General features: G+C 44.8%; 1 protein-coding gene across 1 annotated transcript in view; it reads right to left on the reverse strand.

Moving 5' to 3' along the window:
* The window catches only part of ITSN2 (intersectin 2), a 45,420-nt gene extending 24,062 nt beyond the window's left edge, over window positions 1-21,358 (reverse strand). The window contains exons 1-23 of the mRNA XM_053458584.1: window positions 21,317-21,358; window positions 19,989-20,081; window positions 17,009-17,072; window positions 15,739-15,902; window positions 14,863-15,090; window positions 14,176-14,275; window positions 13,566-13,708; window positions 13,085-13,148; window positions 12,071-12,208; window positions 11,512-11,594; window positions 11,028-11,290; window positions 10,323-10,472; window positions 9,912-10,052; window positions 9,370-9,457; window positions 7,657-7,805; window positions 6,350-6,430; window positions 4,436-4,572; window positions 3,065-3,540; window positions 2,421-2,533; window positions 1,467-1,642; window positions 1,004-1,154; window positions 476-681; window positions 263-327 (exon numbers count right to left, since the gene is read on the reverse strand). Of these exons, the coding sequence (XP_053314559.1) occupies window positions 263-327; window positions 476-681; window positions 1,004-1,154; window positions 1,467-1,642; window positions 2,421-2,533; window positions 3,065-3,540; window positions 4,436-4,572; window positions 6,350-6,430; window positions 7,657-7,805; window positions 9,370-9,457; window positions 9,912-10,052; window positions 10,323-10,472; window positions 11,028-11,290; window positions 11,512-11,594; window positions 12,071-12,208; window positions 13,085-13,148; window positions 13,566-13,708; window positions 14,176-14,275; window positions 14,863-15,090; window positions 15,739-15,902; window positions 17,009-17,072; window positions 19,989-20,081; window positions 21,317-21,344 (3,301 nt within the window). The 5' untranslated portion in view covers window positions 21,345-21,358. The remainder of the gene's footprint in view (window positions 1-262; window positions 328-475; window positions 682-1,003; window positions 1,155-1,466; window positions 1,643-2,420; window positions 2,534-3,064; window positions 3,541-4,435; window positions 4,573-6,349; window positions 6,431-7,656; window positions 7,806-9,369; window positions 9,458-9,911; window positions 10,053-10,322; window positions 10,473-11,027; window positions 11,291-11,511; window positions 11,595-12,070; window positions 12,209-13,084; window positions 13,149-13,565; window positions 13,709-14,175; window positions 14,276-14,862; window positions 15,091-15,738; window positions 15,903-17,008; window positions 17,073-19,988; window positions 20,082-21,316) is intronic.
* Window positions 21,359-25,514: the final 4,156 nt, after the last annotated feature.

Genomic DNA, 25,514 nt, shown 5'->3' on the forward strand with positions numbered 1-25,514 from the left:
ACTCGTTCCTACCAGAGGGGTCCTCCCAGGTCATTGCATTCATCGTATTCTCTGTGGAGATACGTTCACCCCCTGTCCCTACCACAAGGTCTACTAACCATATCATCATGAAGGTGAAGAGAAGTATAAACTTCCCAAATAAGATTTATCGGACGCTTTTTAACTTTTGATACTTCCATTTGCCCAAAAGATCTAAGATTCACATCCCAAATCTTATACAGTTTGGAGTCTCCCCCCCCCCCGGGACCTTGTGCGTCGCTACCTTCTCCAGCTGTGTTTGAGGGAGCTGCAGGCTTCTTGTTGACCGCGGCATACAGGGGTTCTGGTCTGCATATAAAACGTAGAGTAAAAAAAAATGAAATGGTCACCAGCCAAAGCAACGCAGATGACCTCTAGAAATGAGGCGTTAGACATGTAGCTGATTTAAGTTTCACTAACTGTTTCAATAAGTAACAGACTTGGTGTCACTACTCACTCCGGGGTCTTATTTTCGGCTCCTGGAAGAATTTTTACATAGGATTTTGGGAACCAACCCTTTTGGCCACGGACCTCCCCGAACCACCAATTCTCCTGCTGCTCCAACACAATAATGATGTCGTTCTTTGTGAAATTTAAGTGGTTGTCCTTTTTTGCAGTCCATGAGCACAGGGCCTGCGCCTTAATGTTTTCCACCGGCTGACCCTATGCAAAAAAAAAAACAACAAAAAATTGCATAAGGAAAAAACTTTACAGCCGAAATGTTCTTTCTTTGTATAAAACTATTGTGAGATACAACCGAGCCGGAAACACCAGCGGAGCGGTCAGGTGGCTCAGCTCTTGGGCTTCCTTGTCCACCATTAATATGCAGGGCTCCATGGTATGGCAGCAGTTATTCTCCATGAAGCTCTACAAGCCCTTTGTATTTAATATAATCAGCTCCAACTGTATACCCGGTTCTGTACGGATGTACAGAATACGCTGGGGTATATGACCGCAGAAGAGCCAAAGAGCTTATGAAACCCACCTGCCCGTGTACGGGTGACACAGATCCCGGGGAGACGGTGCGGGTAAACGCGGATGTTTTCTGCCATGTTGTATTCAAGTTAAGGCTGGAGAAAGGTAGATTCTGGTACTCTGAGTCCACCTCTGCAGGGGGCATACTTGGCGCGAGTGGTCTATAATAATAATAAAATAAATACAATTATTTTATTAAATATATAAATATGAAATATTGAACAGTCAGCAGTCCAGGAGTTTTAACAAGCAGGGCTTTGTTTAGGTGGGCAAAAACCTTGGGGAAAATGTACAGTGCTGCTTTAGAATTGTTTAATCACCTATATGGCTGCCTGCGAGAATGAAGTTTAGTGGCACGTCAGCCAAACCTAGACAACTAATCAATACGACGTTCTAGCTAATTGGTGCTGTACCCTCGCAATCTGTCTGAATCAATGCTAATTAACGAGACCACCATGAGCCAATGGTCTTACTTGGCAGAGGGTGAGGTAGCAGACACAGAGATAGTGGGGGGCAATAAGGCCTTCTTCGGAGATAAAGCTTTTTCGGCATCTGATATTTTCTCCACGTAGTTGGACGGGAACCAACCAACATTTAATTTGAAGCATCCATAGAGCCAGCCCGGCTCTCCGGCATTCTTCTCATCCACCTGGCAAAGAATGGGAAGATCATAAAACATGTCTATGTTCCACATCCATGTTTGTTAAAAAAAACAAATTTAAAGGTGCAGTTCCACTTAGACAACACAATAACAGCACTCTGGGATGTAGGCAAATAAGCCTTAAGATCTTGTAATTTATTTATTCCCTGTAAAAGTGTAATTACAGGCAAACCACACAAAACCATTAAAAAAAGTTTCTGTTGTACAGCCTGCTTTTTGTGTCACGTGGTTACAAAATGTTCCTGGAAAAAACAAATAGTTTTTTTTACATTATTTTACTTATTTCTGGTATTTTTAGTATTATGAATGGTGCCTCTAAAGCTGAATTTAATTACAAAAGTGGTAAACTCAGCAGAGTAGGTGGAACAGCACCTTGAAACTAAAACAATAGCTTGTTTTGCCAATAATGTTTTCAGCGATTTATTATTCTGTATATATATATATATATATATATATATATATATATATATATATGTGTATGTATGTATGTATGTATGTATGTATGTATTGGATTCAAGAAAAAAAATCAACTGGATCAGCATTTACAAAAAAACTTAAAAACGACTAACAACTAACATGACGTTTGCAGTAAATCCCGTAAGTAACATAAGCGAATCTCAAATCCATGGCAGCCATCAGTCAGCTCCGCAGCGACAGGACTAGAACTCCCACAATGCTCAGCCAGTATTCTAAAAATCAGCACTGGAGTTTCGCAAAGTGGACCCCCCCACACCTATTTAATCTTCCGCTTGGAAGCACGCATTACCTGGATAATGTCCCCAGCATTAAAGCTCAGTTCATCCGCATTTCTTGCCTCGAAAGGGTACAGCGCTGTGTAGTTGACGAAAGCAGCGGATTTCCTGCGTTCACTGGCACTGGCTGCGCGGAGGAGAAGTGAGTATTAGGCTGATGCTTGCAGGTGGTATAAATGAGGTTAAGCTCCTTGTAATGACACACAATGGTGACTAAAGAGGACTAGATACATTACCCGACATATTCTTAGGACACCACCATAATCCCTGATAGGCAGCTGCCTATGATGATGAGCTGGTAGGGCACGCCGACAAAGAATGGCATGCAGGAGGGGGCGACGGGCACATGGTTTACCTGTGGGTCTAGAAACCTAAGGGCCGGCCCCGCAAGGACTTTAATACGGTCCCAACAAGAGCGGGACCCTCCTCACCTGTTGTTTCCGTAAGTCCAATTGTTATGTTATATACTACATGTTATGTCCTGTCCACACATTGTACAGCGCTACGGAAAATGGCGCTATATACCATAAAACAATAAGTGATGATAATGATAATGGCCCTCAAGGTTGTTTGTAGGGCATATCAATCTAGGAGGGGCTCAAATTATGTTACGTAATGCGGGATTATGGTGACATTACGCAGGGCCTGGGGCATTTACCTTCTTTTGCTTTATCTGAGCTGGTGCTCTTCCCGCCGATAGATTTAAGCTTTTCGGTGAATTTCTCGTCCAAACTGAGCTTGGAGAAGCGCCGCTCGGAATCTTTATGGTTGCTCGCGTCCTTCTGTCTTCTGTCTTCCTCTTGAGTCTTGTATTTTTCTTCTGCCTCCTTTTTCAGCTGCGCTTGCTTGCGCTTTTCCTCTTCTAGTTCTTTCCTTCTCTGTTCCGCTTCCCTCTGTATTTCTGCCGCTTTCCTCTTCTCCTCTTCCTCCGCTCGTTGCCTCTCCTCAGCCAGTTTCTTTTGCTGGGCTTCTTTCTCCTTATTTCTGGCGGCCGCTGCTTCTTCTTCTTCGGCCCTCTGCTTTTCCAGGAGAATCTGCTCGTGCTTCCGCTCCTCTTCTCGGCGTCTTTGCTTCTCCTCTTCTTCTCTTTTTACCCTTTCCTTCCAAAGGTTTTCTTTCTCCTGCTTGGCTTTCCTGGTGGAAACATGACAAAAAAAGCAGAAAAAAACCACATTTTATATGGATACCATGACGAAGGATACCTTAACATCCCTTTCTCAGATTCTAGAAAGATTGAATCCAATGACAGATCAGAGCTCATCTGGTCCGTCATTTTTCCCGCCCAAACCTTAATCACTCCTTGGTCTCGTCTTAGATGCGGGACCCATATGCATTAAATTATCTCACTAGGTAATTTACTCAATGACAAGGGTCCGCTGGGGCCAAACCTGCTAAAACCTCTGTTTCTATTGTACATTTGGATCATCACATGCAAGTAATTTCTGTTGTTGGCTAGCAAGTCAAGCTCAACTTATTGCAAGCCAGACTTAGAATCTGCCTCAGCTTAGCCACGGCCAGCTCGCCTGATGGCTAATAAGTACAGAGCTGGGACATCCAATAAGCACGGGAACGCCCAGGGGGAAACATTTTAAAACCCAGCGCTGTATACAGTAATGTAAGTTAGAATTTACAAAAAAAATGGTTTTAACACGCTGGAGGCCGCCATTGTTGCCAGTCACGTCATATTTTGGTTGACTTTCCCTGTTCACCACACTGAGATGATGCTTTATGACAATGCTAATGAAGTCCATTCTTCCATAGAGTGTCTGACAAGGTGATTAAGACCAAACCATTCTATTTTTTTTTTTTACCACAGACAGTATGATAAGGAGTCAGGGTGTTGGTCTAGTAGATTTCACTGAGATAAGAGAGCGAGAACTCAAATGGCTAACATGTAGCTGCCTGAAAACATATTATGCTAAACTAGAACTGTTTCGGGGGAGAAAAAACAGAGCAATATGGTGGGAGATCCCCTCTTAATCCATATTTATATTAGCATTATGTTCATATGGTTGATTCGCAGCCTTACCTTGCAGCTTCCTCTTCCTCCTTTTTCTTCCGCGCCTGCTCCTCTTGCTTGCGTTCCACCTCTCTTAGTTTCTCCTGCTTGATTGTCTCCAGATGGTGGAGAGCCGTCTGCTGCTTGTTATAACTTTCCCTCAGTTCCTGGCCGCGACAGAGAAGAAGAGAGAGATGGTTAGGGAGCGACCGCCATCCCAAGCAAGAAGGACCTCGATGAGTTGAGATGCAATGGGACGTCGGAAGTCAGAATGCGCGTCGGTAATAGCCAAACACAAGAGGTGTGAACACAGAAAAACAGGAGGGCAATACGGGTCAACGTATTCCTATCACATGGGATCACAACACTGCCACTAAAAATGCCACACGCAACGGATATGAGATCAATAAAAAGGTTTTCTCTGTGATGATGAGACTTTTAAGACTGCTTTGACCAGCTACAGCGGCCACATCTTCTTCAGGCCAAGTAGGACCTTTCAGAGACGGTTCTTTGTATGGAACCTGGTCACCGTTCATAGATTTCTGGAGGAGGCCATTGAGCAGCCACCGCAGAATCAAAACATTGAGTTTCTCTGGGGTTTAACTTTAGACCCAAGTAGCACTAAAAAGCAAGAGCTTTCACCGGGACGGGGTTCATAATAAAGCTCAGTATTTAGTAGTCTGAAGGCTGCAAGAGCCGGGAAGCAAATTTATGTAGGGAAGAAACGGCTGTATCCGTACCTGGGAGCTTTGCGGGGCAGACCACGTGGAACTCTCCTTTTTTATGGATAGGCATTAGAGCAGGTCTAGTCCTAGACAGTCTATAAATGACTTGGAGTAGGAGAAAGAGGAAAAGTGACCTGGAGACCCGGGGAAGCTGACATTCGCTCAGAGACTCTGGGTCAAACCCAGAGAGTTCCCCGGTATGGCTGATATGCTCCTCACCATCTATTAATGAACACGGTTCTTTTACCGTAAATTGTTCTAAAAGGTAGAGACAGCTCAGTTGTGGGAATTAACCAATAGAAACACGTGTCTAGCTTACGCGTGACTGTGACTGGGTGAATGTGGACGGCTGCCATAAATCCGGGCTCAGTCTAACATAACACTTATTACACATTAATAGGAGGCGGATGTTACGGGCTTGACAGAACCTTCCTATATAATACTGCTGCTAAGCTAAAGAACATGTTCGCGCTATCGAGGTGATAAGACACTACATCCCGCACCCTCACCTGGTAATGTAAAGATGCAGCGTGGCTAATAGAAGACTGAATTCCACTAAACTTATACATATATTATATAGCAACCAATGCACACTATCAAGTCCTGCCCAACATCTACTGTATAGAAAGGGAAAAACGCTGCCTAAAACCTTGTTACGCAGAGCACCCCAAGGGGGTATTTTTTTTACCCCTCACCAGCCGAGCTGTCTGCAGGAGGACACTACATACCCCCCATTCCCTCTAAATTATAAGCATATAAGGAAATTTTTCGGCGTTACATAAATAAAAGATAATAATAATATATAGAAAGATGGAAATAAGACTAGTGATTAAATGATGTCATAAGAAGCTGGGGCTATAAAGCTGTAAGGGCTCTTGGCTTCAGAGAGTTTAAACACAGAAACATAGAATGTAATGGCAGACGAGCACCATTCGGGCCCATCTAGTCTGCCCATTTCACTGCATTAGTCCTCTACTACTCCTGCTGGGAGACTGTTCCGCCTATCTACCACCCTCTCTGTAAAATAAAACAGCCTTGCATTACGACGTAGGCAGATGTAAATGTAACCTACCTGGCAGGGTTACTCAACCTATCTGTAAATTAACCCCCACTATGCTCGACACGCACACTCACAGTGAAGAAATGAAAAAGGGAAACGTGGAAACAGTGAGCGTGATAGAGAATACGGAAGTAAAGTAGGGACAGGAAAGAAATTAACCTTAAGCAAGAGGAAGAGGTTGTTGAGACAGCTGAGCAGAGACAAAAGGCACTGAAGAACAGAGTCATCCAAATTCTCACGCTGCAAGGTAAGATAGAGAGGCCACATTAAACGTCTCACTGGGTTTCCTGATACCGCTGCGGACGGCAGGTATGTGAATTGGAGACTCATTGCAGGCAACAACACTTAAATAAGAACAAAATGGATATTGCCATATTAGCCCAACAGACAATGGAGTCTGTAGTACAAGTTGATGTTGGAGTAGGAGAAGTTAATAAACTCTTGGGACCTCAGAGGTCTCTTCTTCGTATTACATCTGAAGAAGAGACATCTGAGCTATCGAAGGCTAATCTGACTTCGACTGCCAGCCAAAAGTGGTTATGGGACGTCACAAAATTTCAACTGGGCTTGTACTAGCAGCAGAAACGATCTTCATGAAAGAACCTCTCACATCGTACTGGAAGAGTATTTGGCATCCCACGCTCACCCACGCTCACACTTACTCTCTCAATGTCTCCCTAGCTTCGCTGCCGTCCACTTCTGCGTCCCTGTCTCATCTCCCGAAGCTCCGCTTCTTCTCTTGCTTCTTGTTCTTCTGTCCTCCTTTTTTCTTTATCCGCTTCTCCCCGTGTCTTTTTTCGTCGTCTGCTTCTCCATGAACCCGGCCTCCAGGAGCACTTCGCACTTCCGGGAAAAGTCCGGGACACCTTCTCTCTCAACTGGATGAACGGGGGAGAGAGGGGGAGAGAGTGTGCGTGCCCGGAGACTTTGCCCTTTCATGGAGGTGCTCCAAGAGTCCGGGTTTCGGGGAAGAGTACAAAGAAAAAAAGACACAGGGAGAAGTGGAAGAAGACAGGAGGAAGAAGACAGAAGAACAAGAAGAGGAAAGCGAAAAAGAGGAGCTGCGGGAAAGGAGACAGGGGTACGGAATCCGTCGGTGGAGGAACTGAGAGAGGGTGAATTTCCAGGAGACTTGGGACCTCTGTGTTCCCTCTCCCCCCGATGAGTGACACCCAGGGCAGACTGAATGGGGAGGAATAATCACGCAGATCACACATCTCCCACTGTACACAGGCAGATGAACCAACACTGCTTGGTGAAAATTTCTCGAGAGCCCCTCTTCTTAATTTACATTAAACTCTTTGAATTTTGAGAAAAAACAATACAAAATAAAAACTGTATAAAAATAAAATCAAGAAGTTAGTAACAATGACATAATACCAGTTTTTGTAAACTCTGTTATATACATTTATTTAGGGTGCTGTCCTAAGGCCACAGCCGCCCCAAACTGGGCTACGGTAACCTACCTTGAGCTGGTTATTGAAAGAGTCCATCTCCTGAAGCTTGGCGGTGGTCTCCTTCTCTAGCGCGTCCAGTTGTCCGCGAAGCCTTTGGCATAGACTATCCTTCTCAGTGGTCTTCTTCTGAATTCCCTGCAAACCTGTGTATGAATTATCTGGGGGGGAAAAACACACATTTTTGTTCACGGTTCATTAATCTACACATTTACAGCCTGTTAAAGCAATGCGGTCCAGGAAGACACTAGGATGCAACACAATGTTCGCCAAACTTAATATACTCCTAACATAAAAGCCTGAGTTAAATATATAAATATAACATAAAAATAACAGAAGATGTGACAGCTCCTTTTTAAAGTACAGACCTGCCGCAGGCCTACGAGTGATAGGGGTTGTAGCCCAGCAACAACTGTTAAGGCATCCATTTAATATTAATTTAACATTGGCAAATGCAGAGTTACGCATTTTGGAGAAAAGGTGCAAATGATATCTTTAATGGTGTTTGTGTTAAGGAAAATTTTGGAAGAACGTATATTAAAGCACTCGCACAGGGTTGAGGTTACTCACTGGGGGCTTTAATATACATCTTTCCTTACAGTAAACAGTCCCTTTAATAGTTACAGATCAGGAATATTATAACTACCAGGGATCACTGGTAGTCCTGAGCACTCTATCTTATGCAGTAAAAGTGTTTATATTAAGTCTAAAATTCAAAAAGCTGGTAAAAAAATAAAATAAAATAATAAGCTGAGTTGCCCTTTGTAGCTCTGTAATCAGAGGAAGTTTACAGCGTCATTTCCCCCGGCGAAGATCACAGGAAGACAGGAGGATGGGAACCAAAGCCGATTCTACAGTAAATAAACTGGAATTTCTCTTCTGAACAACAAATACCCAGAAGACCACCGCAGATAGCCCCCCGCAACATAACACAGGGGCTTGACGACTTGCGTGAAAGGCAACAGATCAAGTTTCTCCATTAATATAACGCCTATCTCTCAGCGCTCTATTAACATATACGTTTGGTCTGTTTGCTTATTTCTAGAGGCAGAAGATATTTACATCTAAAAGGGTTTATTGCCCCAAAAAACAGCTTTAACAAACAGGAACGAATATTAAAATAGTAAGAACGTCAATGCGCATTTTCAAATTGGTAGAGCAAAGACGCCCCCCTCCGCCATCGGTTTGGGCTGCTCAAGCAAAAGGGGGCCAAATGCTCGTATATGTTTGTGGGTCTCGTTAGATCCCCTGGGGGTGGAGAAACAGACCGAATATACAGAAAGGATAATGTTACTTATGATGTAACACTGTGATATCCTATGCTTTAGGGTACATATGTATATTTGATATTTTTTATTATGTATATTTTATTATATATATATATATATATATTTTTTCACTAATCACATTACCCTTATACAATACTTTATGTGGGGTAAAGTACCAGACTTTCATGTCTTAACAGGGTATGGATATGATAAAACACACACATGTGGACGCACAGGTTGTTGATCTCACCTCTGAGCCACACAAAGAACAATAAGAGGGGGAAAGACAAAAAATAATTTCGGTATCTTCGGTATCAGTAGCACCAAATTCAAGAAGCAATCTTTGGAGCGTGCGCGGTGCGTCGGACACATCCAAGGCTGCGTTACTGGAAATCCCAGCTGAGGATCAGTAACGTAGGAAGGGCCGAGAGAGCTGCGAGCTGTGCGGTTCACTCACCGGGAGAATGCCCCTGCTGCATCTGTTTCACTTTCTCATTTAAAGCTTGCTTCTCCGGGATAAGGCTGCCCAGCTTGCTTTGATATTCCTGGGTGAAAATAAAAAAAAATCGATATAGAGTTTCATTGGGGATTTACCTTGTTCCCTGATGTTTTAAAAAATCCAAGACATAATACGAACACAGCGAGGGGATTTAAACATGCACGGGACAGGCATACGGCAACTGAATCTAAGACGAGACCAACGACTGATTAAGGTTTAAGACTTTACAGCAGGAAAAAGGGGCGACGAGATGGGCTGAATGGGTCTAATTCTGCGAGTATTCAGAAAATGCTTGTCTACCGGAGTCCTCTTTTGTAAATAAACTCAGCCTCATCTTAACGAGTGGAGCAGCTGCTGTGTACCTTGGCCGTATGACACAGAGCTGTCGGCACACAAAAGGGATGAGATATGCAAGAAAAGAGTTCGTGATGTGCCAAAGAAAGTCAAACACTGCAGATCAGTGTAATGGGTTGTCCTGACCCACGCTGTTGATGCGTTACCTGAAGCTCCTGCTGAAGTTGTTTGATCTCCATAATCCCAAGATCACATTTCCGGTCCACCGCATCCAGCTCAACCTTCTTCGTCTGCTTTTTGCTCCGGACGTCTTGGACTTTCAAAGTAATCTGCTGATGTTTCTGCTCCTGAAGATCAAAGCCATCGGTTACTTGTGAGAAAGAAGCATTGCAAGCGAATAGCAGTTTTCCGCAGCATTCCGGGTGGAATTTTACGAATTGAGGACTTTCCAAACCTTTCTACCGTGGTGCCAACCAGCCATATAACCAGCCAATCAGAGCAAGGTCCTGTGACCTTGATCTCTAGTATATAAATGGCTAAAAACACAATTTTGCATATATTTAGCTAGCTATATATATATATATTTGCTAGATCACTCTAAGCATGTATGTTCTCACCAAAGCTTCTAATTCGAGCTGTAAGCTTTTCTTCTTGGACTTCAGCTTCACGATCTCCTCCTGCTCTCTGTTCCTCTGGTTAAAAAGCTCCTGCCGCCGAATTCTTTCCAGTTCCTGCTGCCGCTGCCGTTCCAGTTCCTGCTTTGCTGCCTGTGTATGGGTCAAAAATGTCATTTACCAAAACCTCAAAACGCCCATTTGTTTAGTTACAGCTAAATAAAATTATAAAAAGAACTTTAAAACTGTCCCCTGCATATATAATAACCATTTACGAGGAAATCATCGGGCTTTTTTATTAAGGTGACGATGTGGCCCTAGTATAGAGTAGATCTGTGATGTTGGGCTCCATAACGGCTTCCCAACTCTCAGCTTCTCTCCCTTTCCCTTCATGAACATTCTAGGGCTACAGGAGCCAATGAGCTTCTACGACGGAGGAAAATATGCTTTTCTGGGGAGGAATAATCCTGCAGATCCTGAAAACAGAAAGTTAAGATTGCTGCTCCCACAGTACGCACACGACACGACGTGGACCGGAACTCGTACAGATTGCCGACGTTAATATAATATCAGCAATAGTCTGGTGGTTGGTGTGCTATTTGGTGCAACCACCAGGAATCATTAACCGTCAAAAAGATGATTTGGGGGAATATTAGTTGGGGGTCTGCAGTGTTCTAGGATATAAAGGAGAAGTGTTGCGGCTCTGACCTCTCTCCTCTCTATCTCCTTCCTCTTCTCTTCCTCTCTTTGCCTCTCCATCTCGCGCTGCTTCTCCAGGCGTCTCTCCATCTCCAGCTGCCTCCTCCGCTCCTGCTCCTGGCGCTCTCGCTCCCGGCGTTCTTGCTGCTCGCGCTCCTTCTGAGCCTTCCTCTCGGCCTCTCTCTGCTGCTGCTCCAGCAGCTGCTGCCGTCTCTTCTCCAGCTCCTGGTTCCCTTTCTCCATGTTTTCTTTCCGCTTCTCCTCAAACGTCACTTTAAACAGGGTCATTCGTAAAAAACATAAGCATCTGCTTTCCCATAGGCATTATTGTGAGTATATAAGTGTATGAGTATGTATGCTATACATCATACAAAAAATGTCTGAAATTAGTTTTATAGGTAAGGATGGTCTAGATAGGTCTAAATCCTACATTAAGAAGAAACAGTAATACACTATTTTTTTCCAGCTTGGAAATGAAAGAGTTAAGTGTTACCTGCGGTTTTTTTCTGCGGCGGCTCTTCTTCCTGCATCGTCTGATATGAAGGAAGGGTCCCGTTAATAGGATCAAGAGTGCCCCTAAACGGAAATAACTATGGTTACGATGGAGTGGGATGTGGGATCTATCGCAATAACGGGAAAGATGGAGCCCAAGGATCTAGGCTTGTCAGAGTAACCCCGTGCCCCCCCCCAGGAATTAAATATGGCAGCTGGATTGCCACTAGGTGTCAAATCTTCAATGGGTATGGCACACATCGGGTACACAGTGCAAAATTGTTGTTTTGAGTCATGTGACTTTCCCTGCATAAACATCGCCCAGAGGCGATGCTTTATGGCAATGCTAACGAAGTCCTTTCCTCCATAGGCTTTCATTAGTCAGAGAGTCTCACTGTTTATCACAGGCAGTACGATAAGGAGTCGGGGGATTGTGCTCAGAGAACAGAGAGAGAATTATGAAGAAAAAAAAATTACAAATTGTAAACCTGGGTATTTTTAACACCGATTATTGGACACTGAAATACAGAAGTAGCCGGCTCGCAAGCAAAATAACTCACCGAAAAGATGGCGGCATAAGATCCGGGGGTAGAGTTAGAGGGAGAGGCTGCCCGGCTTTAGCCATATCCGTTAAATGCATGGCAAGAATAAACTCTTCCGCTTTCAGCTTCCCATCTCTGTCAACATCAGCAAGAGACCTACGGCAAAGGGAAAACAAACAAAAACTATTAATATTAATAATATTAAGAACATAAATATATGAATAATATAATAATAATCACATATTAAATGGAAGGGCTGGTCTTTGGGGTTCTCTTATTACTACTACTGTATTGGTTATAGATGGAACGTAGCTGTTCGGGTATCAGAACAATGCTGGGAATCCTGGGATATTAGTATTTTTAATTAATATGATGATATACATTTATATGATGTGTTCTGCCCATTGGCAGATGTGTTTCTTGCCCCAGATTTCGGGGCATAATATTATTAACGGTTAATTAACAGATATGAGAAAACGATTAAATGCAACTATAAATGTATAAAAATACTAATTATGGTATTTGTGGCTGACAAACGTATTTAAACATTGTTTATTAAGCGCTAGTCATACTAGTTAACGTTAGGGAAAGCGGCAATCGACGAGGGCAACTCGGGGAAGGGGAGGTTAATTTTTAGGTCATTACTCTGCAGAAAAGACAGGAATTTCCCTAAACACATGGGTTTTCCTTCCTTTTGCTTCTAATCAAGCGTTGCAGGGCGCTTTGGGCTGCTTGTTCATATCCTGTCTCGTGACTCTCTTATGTCGTTCATGTTCTTAATCTAAAACTTCTTCTGCGAGCGCACAAAACGGTTATATCTGCCAAACACCACCCCCCCACGTTCCCTACCAGTCGTATAAATTAAAAGGCAAAAGCCCTCGTTTTTGGGGACAAAGAAAGGTTCTATAGGATAAGATGCAAAAACTACACCTGTGGCCTTGGATAACCATTATAACGGGAAGTAACTACTCATCAGAAGAGACGCCTTTACACATCGGAGCAGGCCGAGCGTGAAGGCTTGTGAACACTCACCAAATAGTGGCCAGTTGGGTGTGAGAGAGGTTGGATTGCACTAGTGCGTTTTTCACTTGAGAACCTGTGAAAATGGGGGCACATAATCAATATCAGACGTATTCACTTATTCCTACTACACATACCCCATCTTCATGGCTTTACGTAGGTGCCTAAACTGCCCCCCCACCAAATGGCTGTTTGCACCTTACTCAATGGCACCTCCACAGTATTTCCATCATGATGTCTAGACTTTGTTATTATAAGTATAATTGGATGAAGTTACAAAGCACAAAAAATGATTTATATGGCTCTCAGTTGTGCCTATTATGATGCCAAAGTCATACCGATCATTTTAATGCCCGGATCCTTAAAAACTTTGGTGGTAATCAGCACAGCCCTGCAAAATAAAACGGTTGGCATCCCAAGAAAGCGCTGCGGATGTAAACGTTAAAGGGGGACGCCAGGAATGGCGTACGGCTGGACTCTGCTACGGACTGACCTGTGAGGTAGCCACTCATCGATTTATCCAGACTGTTAAACTTCTGCCTGTGCTTTAAACGAGATGCCTGGGGGACAGCCCAGTCCTGGGAGCTGCTCTTCGGGGAATTACCAGTCAGAGAAGTGGTGGACGAAGAATTGGAGCTAAAACATAGAAATGAAAGCTAAATTACATGTTTTAAATATTGCGCGGTCACCATGGAAACCAGTTTAATACTCTTGTTGACAGTTCCGCATTCAGCAGTTTGAAGTAGAACTGCTCTTTGTCCGTCGCTTAAGTCAGTGTAACAGCACCAAGTCGGTGTTGAGATTTCAAAATGTTCTTCACGATGACAAGAGATGACAAATTCAACGAAGAACAATTTACATTGCAACTCCATTTTCCTCCTAGAGATAGTATCCGCATTGACTATTAAGGGTCAAAAAAAAAGGCAGACTGGCGGAAAATTCTAGGTGGAAAACCTACGGCCAGGAATGATGACCAATGAAGTCCACTCCTGGACTCCAGAGGGCCGCCAGGGAGGGGAGCTGCTTCTCTCAACAGCTTCTCGCTGCCGACGAGCAGCGTTACCACCGAAGTGGTGGAGAAGAGGACACAGAAGACGACATACCTGCTGGATGCCAAGTCTATCAAAGACTGAGTCTTCTGCATAGTGCTGCTGACGTTGAAACCTCCAGACATGCGAGTAAACGAGCTGTTGTGAGGCAGAGCTGAAAAGAAGCAATAAAAACAAAGGGAGTTACGTATAAATGGAGATTCTTGCGAAAAATGGTAGTTCAGCTTTTTGACTGGTTGCTACGGCGATTGCACCACTTTCACACGCACTGCTGAACGTAGTTCCTATGATGCAGATGAGCCATAACAGTAAGAAGCGGTACCTTTATAGACAAACACCATTTAGCGCATTCACGATTACAAGGGTGAGCGGCATGAAGAATGATTTCATGCCTTATCAATAATACAACGGCCGACAAACGCCCGATGTCCAAGGATGTGAAATCAACGCGACAGGCTGTAAGCGCCATTAATCTTTCATCCGAACTAAGAAGCGTAACAAAAACCCCAGGGGGTTCGGTTACATTTCACTTGTAATCGGAGCACTAGGAAGAACAACTTACACTTATTTTACACCGAATAGTGATGGTGGGAAGAAAACAAAAAGACAGGTCTGAGGGACGAAGCCTGAGAAAACTCTCCATCAAAACAGTTTGGATCAGATGAGCAAAATAATTTTTTGCAATTTGTTTTTCTTTAACATTCCCGCTTTTTTCTTTTTTTTTGTTCTGAGAACGCTTACTTGAAGAAGAAGGCACAGGGAAAGACGACAAAAGAGTGGAGGTTCCGTTTGGCAACGTCGACGAAGAGCCGAGAGAAGGCACGAACGAGCCGGACATGGGTAGGGGTGGGAAGGAGCTCATCGAGGTCAAAGATGTGATGGGAGCCAACGGTAACAGGGGAGGCATGGAAGGGGGCATAGAAGGTGGCAAAGACGGTGGCATGGACAGGTTTGGCATGCTTCCCATTCCTGTACAGACAAAAACGAATAAAAAAATAGAATTACTTAAATTAAATACATTTGACGGTTCACAATGGCCAGCAAATCTTAGTAGGGAAAATCGGATGCTATCCTACACATGATCATTTTAAAGCCTTGCGTATGCAGATCAGTCCCCCGGGAACCTCGTCACGATAGCTTTACAGATCACACAGCAGGCGCTAGGTTATTAATGGTTATATTTGCTAGGATGACGCAAGAAGTTACCTTCCCAACAAACACACGCTAGCCGAAGAGGTCTATGCTAAGAGGCCATAGTATCAAGTACAGCTATCTAGTATTGTGGTCTTTTACTGTTGTAGCCAACTCAAATTAAGACATACGTACAGAGGGAGAAGAGGGTCTTTATTGCCTACCAACAGGTTGCGAGGTTGGGGATTCCCATGTGCACACCGCTAATGTAAAGAGCGGGTATTTGAATATTTATGGCTTCTTTCTTTTTGGGTCTCTTTGTACACGCTCATTTACAAGATGTTTTTGCGGTAGAACTGTCTTTTATTAATGAGCAGATGTACATAATAAGGTAGCCTAGATCAGTTCATTAAGAGCCCATTTGGGCATGAGGAACCCCCCCCCCCCACATCTGGCAGCATGGCCGACAGATTTAATAAAACATACCGTAACGGGAGGACATTAATGGCGAGAAGACTGGCGGCTGCTTCATGACAGGTGGGAGTACCATAGGCAGCGACTGGCCCTGCAGCTTCAGCTTGATGAGCTTCATTGCAATGGAGAACTCCAGCTGGTCCATTTTGCCATCTTTGTTCAGGTCAGCCAGCGACCTACAATACAAGTTTTTTTCCATTATATATATATATATATATATATATATATATATATATATATATATATATATATATATATATATATATATATATATATATATATATCGCTATCAAGAGATCCCCGAATTTTCTGCTTCTTAATAAGTGATTGAACAGGACTGACTATCGTTTTATATCCACACGAGGGCCAACAAACTCATTGACTATTTATACACAGACACTAAACGCAATTAAAAAAATAAAAATAAAACACGGGTGCGGGAAATTAACCTTTAATTGCCATTTTAACCCATGTGTCACCTTGTGTGTTCTTAACAGGGCCAAACATTCAAGGGTATGTAAACTTTTGATCAGGGTCATTTGGGCGATATCTGCTATCATTATGATTTAAAAAGGAGCCAAACAGCTATGTGATAACAAATGGCTTCATATGATCACTATCTTTAAATAAGAAGCTGTTATGCTAGTTTTGCCACCTTTTGCCCCGGACTCAACACCGGGACTTATTTTTAAAAATAGAATCTTGTAGAAACAATTGTACGGGCGGAATAAAAGAACACACAGCGGTAACGGATAAACGGAGAGCATCGTGCTGAACGTTCTCTAGATGGCATTGCTTTAATCTCTGAGCGGGAGAGAAAAAGCTTTCAGCCATCCTGGAAAGCGTTTTTTTCTCCGGTTTTTCATTCAGACTCAAACGTTATCTGTTTGGTTTCCGACGGACAGAAGATCAGAGTTGTGGGGAATATCCAGGCTTCATTGTGTCGTTACTTTGTTACCAACCAAGCATGCGGTCTACAAAAGCTACGTTGTATTCTTTCAAACAGCACAGATTTTTCGTTTCCCTCCAAACTGAGGAGGAAAAATCCACGAGGCCAAAGTTGTAGCCATTGAGCCGGCTCCAGATAGAACAAGATAAGTTCTTACCGAGCTCAGCAGCTCACGGTCACGGTACGGGAAGCCAGCTGGACCAAGTTCATAGAAGCAGCACATGGGACAATAGCTTGATGACCTAACACGGCTTTTATCATATTAAGTTTATCATCGGCCTGCCCTTTTCCTTTAAAAAACACACTTTCTCAGATAAAATACCGTCCTCTTACCATATTTCCGCCAGCACCGTTGAGGGAAGCCCTGACTGCAAGAAGAAGCCGCGGGCCTGATCACCTGAAACAACAAAATAATAATCAGAATATCAGATGTTATTTAATGACAAAAGAATAAAAAAAATAAAGTGACATATCGCCACACTTCTCCTGGTTCTGTGGATAAAAGGGCCAAACTTTAGGATATGCTATTATACGTCACGCAACGTGCCTTCGAAATATTTATATATTGCTATATATATATATATATATCTATATATCTATATCTATATATATCTATATCTATATATATACACACACACACATATATTATATATATATATATATATATACATATATAAATATATATACATATATATACATACATATATATATATACAGACACATATACACATCGGCCCTTTAATTTGCAAACTTTGTAGCTTAATAAATAAGTGACTACATCTCAAAGCTTTAGTCCCCTGTTTATCAAGATGCTTCTTAACCCTTTGGCTGCCGAGGTGATTGACGACACACGGATCCGTCTGTACAGAGGTCAGTCGGGCGGCCCTTTGCCCAGGTTTTTTTTTTTTGGAATGTTTCAGCCTTGTCCGGAGTTAATGTTCAATATTAATAAGCTGGGATCCTGGGTTAATCTGTAACCGCTTCGTGTCCATGCGTTTTGTAAATGTTGGTGTGTGTGTAAGTGCGTGTAGGTGTGTGTGTGTGTGTGTGTGTGTGTGTGTGTGTGTGCGTGCGCAGGCTGTCCGGCACACACCGTACGGGGGGCCCTCATTGTGCTCAAACAAACGCGTAGCTTTGTGAATGTGCTGATTATGAGAGTCACTGAAAGTCACTGAGTCAGCTGCAGAGGGTACAAGAGAATGCATGGCATCAAAAGCCACTGACATCTACAAACGCGGCGCGTCATAACACTGCAGCAAGCTGAATATTTAATGAAGCCGAGTGCTGGGGATGTGCAGGGTAACGACTAAAATTAGGCAATTAAGCCCACAGGAGACCCGGAACCGGACAAGAAACTTGTCTGAACACACGAGTCAAACACAGGCGGACGAGCTTTGTATTCAACAACGAAAGAGAGTGTGTCGTCAGCGTTAATAGGGTGCCTGCCGCCAGCAGGAGCTCACACCCGTAAAACAATCCTGCCAAGTGTCCGCAGATCAGTACATAAAATGGGGAGGGCGGATAGTAAGGGAATGGCAGGAGGGGAGACAGACTGTGGATGGAGGGAAGAGAAGGCAGGCAGGGGCAGGCAGTCCGTGGATGGAGGGAAGAGAAGGCAGGTAGAGGCAGACAGTCCGTGGATGGAGGAGATAGGAAGGGGCAGATGGCCCATAGATGGAGGGAAGAGAAGGCAGGCAGGGGCAGGCAGTACGAGGATGGAGGGAAGAGAAGGCTGGCAGGGCAGGCAGTGCGAGGATGGAGGGAAGAGAAGGCTGGCAGGGCAGGCAGTCCGCGAATCGAGGGTGGGGGAGATAGGAAAGGGCAGATGGCCTATAGATGGAGGATGAGAAGGCAGGCAGTCTGTGAATTGTGGGCATGAGAGGCAGGCAGGGGCAGATTCTGAAAGCATGGTGAATGGATTAAAGGAGACGTGGACAGGATAACATCAGTAGTGGGGAAAATAATAACGGTCCTTTTAACATTTTTGCTTTCCATGGTGATCGCTCTTTTTTTACTTCTGTTTCTTCCTTCTAAATGTTATTTTTAAAAATCTACCGGTAAGTGCTTATAGTTTCGTGAACCGTCACTAAAACGGTCAATCTACATTCTACAATCTTTTTAGTTATTTTTTTAACTTTTTAGCGTTTGGACGTTTAAGGCAAATTAAGAACTACTAGTTGTGGACCCGCTGCAAACATGCCTTGTGTGACTAATTATCATCAGTCTCCAGCACACCAGCTCCTAACTCCTCTTACATATCAACCTTCACCACACAGCGAGATAAACGGGGTACAAATCAGGTATTATGGGCCCCTACATTCATTTCTGGGTAATGATGACCCATTTATCGTTGGAGGGGGCCGGATCTTTGTTTTTGTTCAAAGGAACCTGAAAACATCTCTGCCACATTTTTTAACTTGCGTTTCCTCTTTAATACCGGGAGACGTCACGTTCAGATGGAAAGTTAAGAGAAGCAAGAGAAGAAGACGTTTAACGAGAAAGAAGTCAACGAGAGATCTGATCGCTGCGGAGAAACTGTTACACCCGTGGCTGATCCGCTTAGTGTGTAAGGAAATATAAACCGCGTCGCTGTACCAGGAAGAAATGCCTCCATTCATAACATGTATATGACACCCGATATTCTGGGAACTTTAAATATTTCTTTAAAGTGTCCCTCTTCGGAAACCAAATCCCTCCTGTCTCTTTTTCCTCCCCTGACACCCCTCTTTTCTAGGAGCTCAGAAGGTTTGCTGGTTACGAGGGTATCGCAGGGTTCTAGAGCCCTAAAAGCCCCGATAATGTGTATACAAAAGGCAGTAAGTTCATGAATTAATTTTTCTGGTAAACACCCTTCATAATTAGGAAACTAGCTACCTCTTACCCAAAACCCCTTCTCTGGCGATCGTCATGTAAACGAGACCCAGATACTTCCTCTTAGCGAATAAAGAAACGATACCTACAACTAAGGGGCAATATCACACGGGGCAGGAGAGTCCCCAGAAAAGGGGTAAACTGGGGCAAATTCAGGTGAATGAACCCCCCCTTGTGGCAAAGGAGCCACAACTAACGTTAACGCTTCTTCCCTATTGAAAATGAAACAGCCTCTTACTCCTTGTAGACTACGGTACAATGCATTATTTAATATAACCTCTCTCTCTACCGGAAAGGGGCACGGCTGCCGTCGGCGGGTACAGCTGCTGTCGGCGGGCACGGCTGCGTTGCATGAACCCTTTTAGTCTTCGGGTGCACAGAAGGAACGCATCTATCTATCTCTTATAGGCTTTGGCACGGTTGGCATATGGTAAGAACTCACCGGTTATCAGTCCACCCACGGGCTTTAGGCTGGCAAACTGCTTGTCGTGCTTGGCCCGCTCTTCCGTTGTAATCGCCCACATGGTCGGCCCGCCTGCGGAGCATTCGAGGCAAGTTTAGCGCTCAGAAAGAGATATGTAGATCTAACAAAACTACATCCGCATCTGCTGCCGCTGCAGCTTCCCACACAGGAAACAGAGTGTCTACGTCTGTTACTGCAACAAACAGATCGCCTGCCGGAGGAGGTTAGAGCCGTGCGGCAATAAAACCAGCGCTGCTTACCATTCATTCCCATCCAGGTTTCAATTCCCCTGCTGTATTAGCCTCTACCCCTTCTGCCAGGCGGCTGCTCCACTTACCCACCACCCTCCATGACACACAGAAGTATGTGAGGGGTGAATGCCCAATATTGTGGCACTGAACGCACACATTCTATGCTTCTATTTAAATGGATGGAACTGGGACAAAAAAAAAACCTGAACATTTTAGCATTAACCATTTAAGTGCCGTGACACTGAGAAATGCATGAAATTGTATGAAAAAATAGCGCATGCCCAGTGAATTACTGCCTGAAATAGCATTCATTTGTTTTCTCAGTGAGTGAGTAAAGGCAGAGAAGAGAGAGCGACGCACCGTGCGGATACACACGCTCGCCAAAGCCTTCTAAAAATAACAACCGCGTTTCTATCATGACCTTGCGTCAGCAGGAGTTCTCTATCCAAACTTCAGTGTGTGTGGGGATTGTGTAGGGAGTGTGTATGTGTGTGGGGATTGTGTAGGGAGTGTGTATGTGTGTGAGGAGTGTGTGTGAGGATTGTGTAGGGAGTGTGTGTGAGGATTGTGTAGGGAGTGTGTGTGAGGATTGTGTAGGGAGTGTGTGTGAGGATTGTGTAGGGAGTGTGTGTGAGGATGTATAGGGAGTGTGTGTGAGGGTAGGGAGTGTTTGTGTGGGGATTGTGTAGGGAGTGTGTATGTGTGTGAGGATTGTGTAGGGAGTGTGTGTGGGGATTGTGTGGGGATTGTATAGGGAGTGTGTGTGTGAGGATTATGTAGGGAGTGTGGGTGTGTGAGGAGTGTGTGTGAGGATTGTGTAGGGAGTGTGTGTGTGGGGATTGTGTAGGGAGTGTGTGTGTGAGGAGTGTGTGTGAGGATTGTGTAGGGAGTGTGTGTGGGGATTGTTTAGGGAGTGTGTGTGGGGATTATGTAGGGAGTGTGGGTGTGTGAGGAGTGTGTATGAGGATTGTGTAGGGAGTGTGTGTGAGGATTGTGTAGGGAGTGTGTGTGGGGATTGTGTAGGGAGTGTGGGTGTGTGTGTATGTAGACACTCACCATTCATGGCCGTGGGAAAGTGGGCCATCGCGTTCTGCAGCATGTCTTGTTAGTTTGGGGCCATCTGCGGAGAGAACACAAACATGTCCTTGTTATTAATGAGAGGGGAGCAAGTGGCAGGGCATGGCCCCCGCTGTGCACGCAGAATGCAGCTTCCTACGGGCCGTCTCTTCCTACGGGGGAAACAAAAGCGGGGGCCGCCGCGTCCACCAGACCCAGCGTACGTGTGCGGGCCGAGGTGGGAGCGCTGACCCGAACGCTTCTCACTTTAAGAAAAAGTTTTCAGGCGGGGATACACAGAATTCCTGGCCTGTCTGCGGCCCTCGAGGGCCAGAGTTGTGCAGCCCTGCTCTAAGCTGTCTCTTCTATGGCTGAACACATTAGATCACAAGCTTAAGTCAAGCACAGGTCCTCCGTAGGACGCGATCCGCCGCAATCAACGCATCTTCTAATACAGTTCTAGTAAATAAAGGGATCCAAACACAGACACTCACGCATGACTAAAAGAACCGGTAAACAGACACTCGCTTAACTAAAACAAGAGTATCCATCACTGATGGTCCAGCTGGCCCTTTAGATATTGTAACAGGTTATTAGACCCTGCGTTTTATTCTTAAAGCCATATCATTCTTAACGTGCGTTATTTACGCTGCGATCGAAGGAAGAACACCGATGACCTAAAGCTCTCTAGCAGCCGCAACGGGCACGCCGAGGCCTCTGCTGTGGCCACCTGGCCAGTTAATCTTTTGAATCGTCCCGCCAAAAACTGCGAGGTGCAGGGAGTGCCGCTTTATCTACTGCTGAAAACGGTTTGTGAAGGGTTAATGAGAACCATTATCTGTCCCGTACGCCACGCACCACCTATTATATATCTAAATAAAACACGATAAGACAGAGGGATGGGGAGCCCACGAAACGTCTTTCTGCGGAAACGCGGCCCGTGGCGGGAGGTGGCCCCCTCTGCTCTTCTCTGCCAGCCCCCAACGCATTGATACGGGAACCGGGTTTGGGGGCCGATACAATCACTGAGTTATGATCAGCTCGGGGTCTATTCATCTTGATAGAGTCTTTACTGGGGCAGGGATATACAATGAGGCGAACCACGTTCATTTCACCAAAACGAGCAGGATTCCAGAAGAAGTGCTTGTTTACTTTCCCCGTCAGCCACATATTACTGCCGGGCACCTCTGCATTAGCGCCCCCAATCCATTCTGATCAAAGTATTTACATCAGGAAACAAGGACATTTCTGGCTGTAACATAATTACAGAAGGGTTTTCTAACCATCAGTTAGCCTTTTACACTTAAACTTGGATCAGCGAACACAACGTGCCATTGGAACACAGACGCGACGGGAGGGGTGACACAGGCGCGACGGGAGGGGTGACACAGGCGCGACGGGAGGGGTGACACAGGCGCGACGGGAGGGGCGACACAGGCGCGACGGGAGGGGCGACACAGGCGCGACGGGAGGGGCGACACAGGCGCGATGGGGGTCTCTGCACGCCTATGAAGAGATTCCATAAAAAAATCAGCCGTTTCCAGCTACAATAGTCATTTACACCATTAACCCCGTCTGCGCTGGATTTCTATTTATATATTATATATAAACGTAGACAATCTACAAAACAATTCCAGTTTAATTCAACTCTCAGCAATTCCATCATCTGTTCTGTGAAGTTAATAAATGACAGGCGGTTGAGGGTTTCTTTATGGAAATGTATGAGTGATTTCTACAAATAACAGATGCCTTCGCAGGATGCGATAAGACGGCGTGCGCTGTTTACCGTCTCCGATACACAATAATATCTATATCATGAAACTAAACATAAATATTTATATCACATACTGTATCTTCTCAGACAAAATAAAGCCAAGCGGTGAAGCTGTTGCAGTTTAGCTCTTTCATCCCACGCGCCGCATCTATTCTAGTTTTCTGCTGATCTTCAGCCAAACCGATAGCAAACAGCTTGTTCTCGCGCAGCGGGGGTGTATTCACTAAAGGGAGAGTTTTGTTTCAGCTCCTTGGTGGCAGAGAGCGCTTGGCCGGCCCTGTATAATGTATAGTTAAATCAGTGAGATTTCTTCAGTCCCCGTACCTAATGAGTTATACATTACACAGGGCCAGCTCGGCCCTTCCTGCTGGAGGAACCTGCCAGTGTTGGCCCTTCATAATGAATGGAAAAAGGAATAAAAAGGAACCCTGCTGCCGGTATGTGCCGTGTGAGAAATCACCTTCTATTTATACCATGTACTCTAGCGCTGCAGCTTCCCGCTAACTGCTTCTTTCTCTGGCTTATGGGTGATTACTTTCAGGGTATTAAATGCAGCTCGAGTGGTCTGAGGAAGACGTTGTGTTCTAATAATCACTTTTCTAAGAGAAGATGCTTGGGTGGGTAATGGCGAGTTAAAGGGGCAGCTAAAGGAGAATGCATTTTAAACAACTCTGTTCGAACTTTAATACCCTTCTTCCAAAAAAATTTAAGAAAATAAATAAACCTTAACCTAAAGTAGAAGCTGCAGCGTCCCCCTTCTCCTATGATGATTCAGGAGGCAGGAAGTACACCCCATGTGTTCATCCGGACGCATCTCGTGCACGGAAAAGATGGGGGGGGCAAATGCATATGGGGGGCATTCTGCACGAAACCCAATGCATTTGCACGAGACGCCATGACAATGTATAAGATATTTTGTGGCTACCATATGCATAAAGGCGGACTGCCCCTTTAACTGTACAATGAATTACACAATACGCAGCATTATTAAGACAATGTAACATTTATAGGATTATTTTCCCTTTCCTCGGAATACGGGGCAAATACCCTGCACCCCCCCCTCAGAAAAAAAAGAAGAAAAAAAAAAAACTGCTTTGGCAGGACAGGCAGCGACACGAACAATGGGTTAATTCTCGGTGATTGTTTCGACTCCCAGACAAGGTAGACTAAGCAAATCATATCTGTCATCACTTCCAGTTGTGAAGAATGGAAGAAAAAAAAAAAAAAGGAAACCGGAGGTTTGAAAACAATGCGAAACATGCGCGCATGCATAGTTACACCGAGTGAATCTATGTCATTGAAAGATTTCTTACGGAAAGAAAAGTGCCCAAGGAATTGCCTGTTACACTACACAAATATTTTTATTCATATTTATCCAGATTTATTCCATATAAGACACTAGTCATTAATGTCTTATATGTGGAATAAATATGGAAATTGTAGCTATTAAATACAACCTCAACTTCGCACCCACAAGAAAAAAGAGCTCAACTGCAAGGGCAAGTTAAACGGGCTGCTGGCATAGAACAATAACACAGCGCCTGATGCCGAAGCAGATAAACGTTTAGTGGAAGTGGATTTCATAGAAAAAGCTGTAACGTTGCCCAAGCGTTCGGGAGCTCAGGTCTCTTTAGATGGAAGGATATTAGATGCTCTGTCACATCAGCTGACGGCGCCCTTGGCTGGAGTGGGAAGCAGCTGGTCTGTGTGCGGGCTCCGGCACATCCGGTGGTACAGCGTCACATCAGCTGATGGTGCTCTTGGTTAGAGTGGGAAGCGATTGGTCTGTGTGCGGGCCCCCAGCACGTGCGGTGGTACAGCGTCACATCATCTGATGGCGCTCTTTGTTAGAGTGGGAAGCGATTGGTCTGTGTGCGGGCTCCGGCATATCCGGTGATGCAGCGTCACATCAGCTGATGGCGCTCTTGGTTGGAGTGGGAAGCGATTGGTCTGTGTGCGGGCTCCGGCACATCCGGTGGTACAGCGTCACATCAGCTGATGGCGCTCTTGGTTAGAGTGGGAAGCGATTGGTCTGTGTGCGGGCTCCGGCACATCCGGTGATGCAGCGTCACATCAGCTGATGGCGCTCTTGGTTGGAGTGGGAAGCGATTGGTCTGTGTGTGGGCTCCGGCACATCCCGCGATGCTGCATCACATCAGGGTCACTTTTATTGTGTAGAAGTCTACGTTATAACCCAGTGTCAGTTTACTGACGATTCTTGCCACTGATTGGCTGCTTGAGTTAAAATCAATGGGGACGCTTTCCACGCGTGCGCAGGGGGTGTGAAAAAAACCGTGAGGTTTGAAGAGCCAGCGCTGGAGCAGATCGGAGGCAAGTATATAATGCACAAGGAGCTGAGCACATCTCCAGCAGGGGAAAGGGGCAAATACATATCGGGGGGATTCCGCAAAAAGGTAAAGGGAC

This window comes from Spea bombifrons, chromosome 3, assembly GCF_027358695.1.
Source record: "Spea bombifrons isolate aSpeBom1 chromosome 3, aSpeBom1.2.pri, whole genome shotgun sequence".
NCBI lineage: Eukaryota > Metazoa > Chordata > Amphibia > Anura > Pelobatidae > Spea > Spea bombifrons.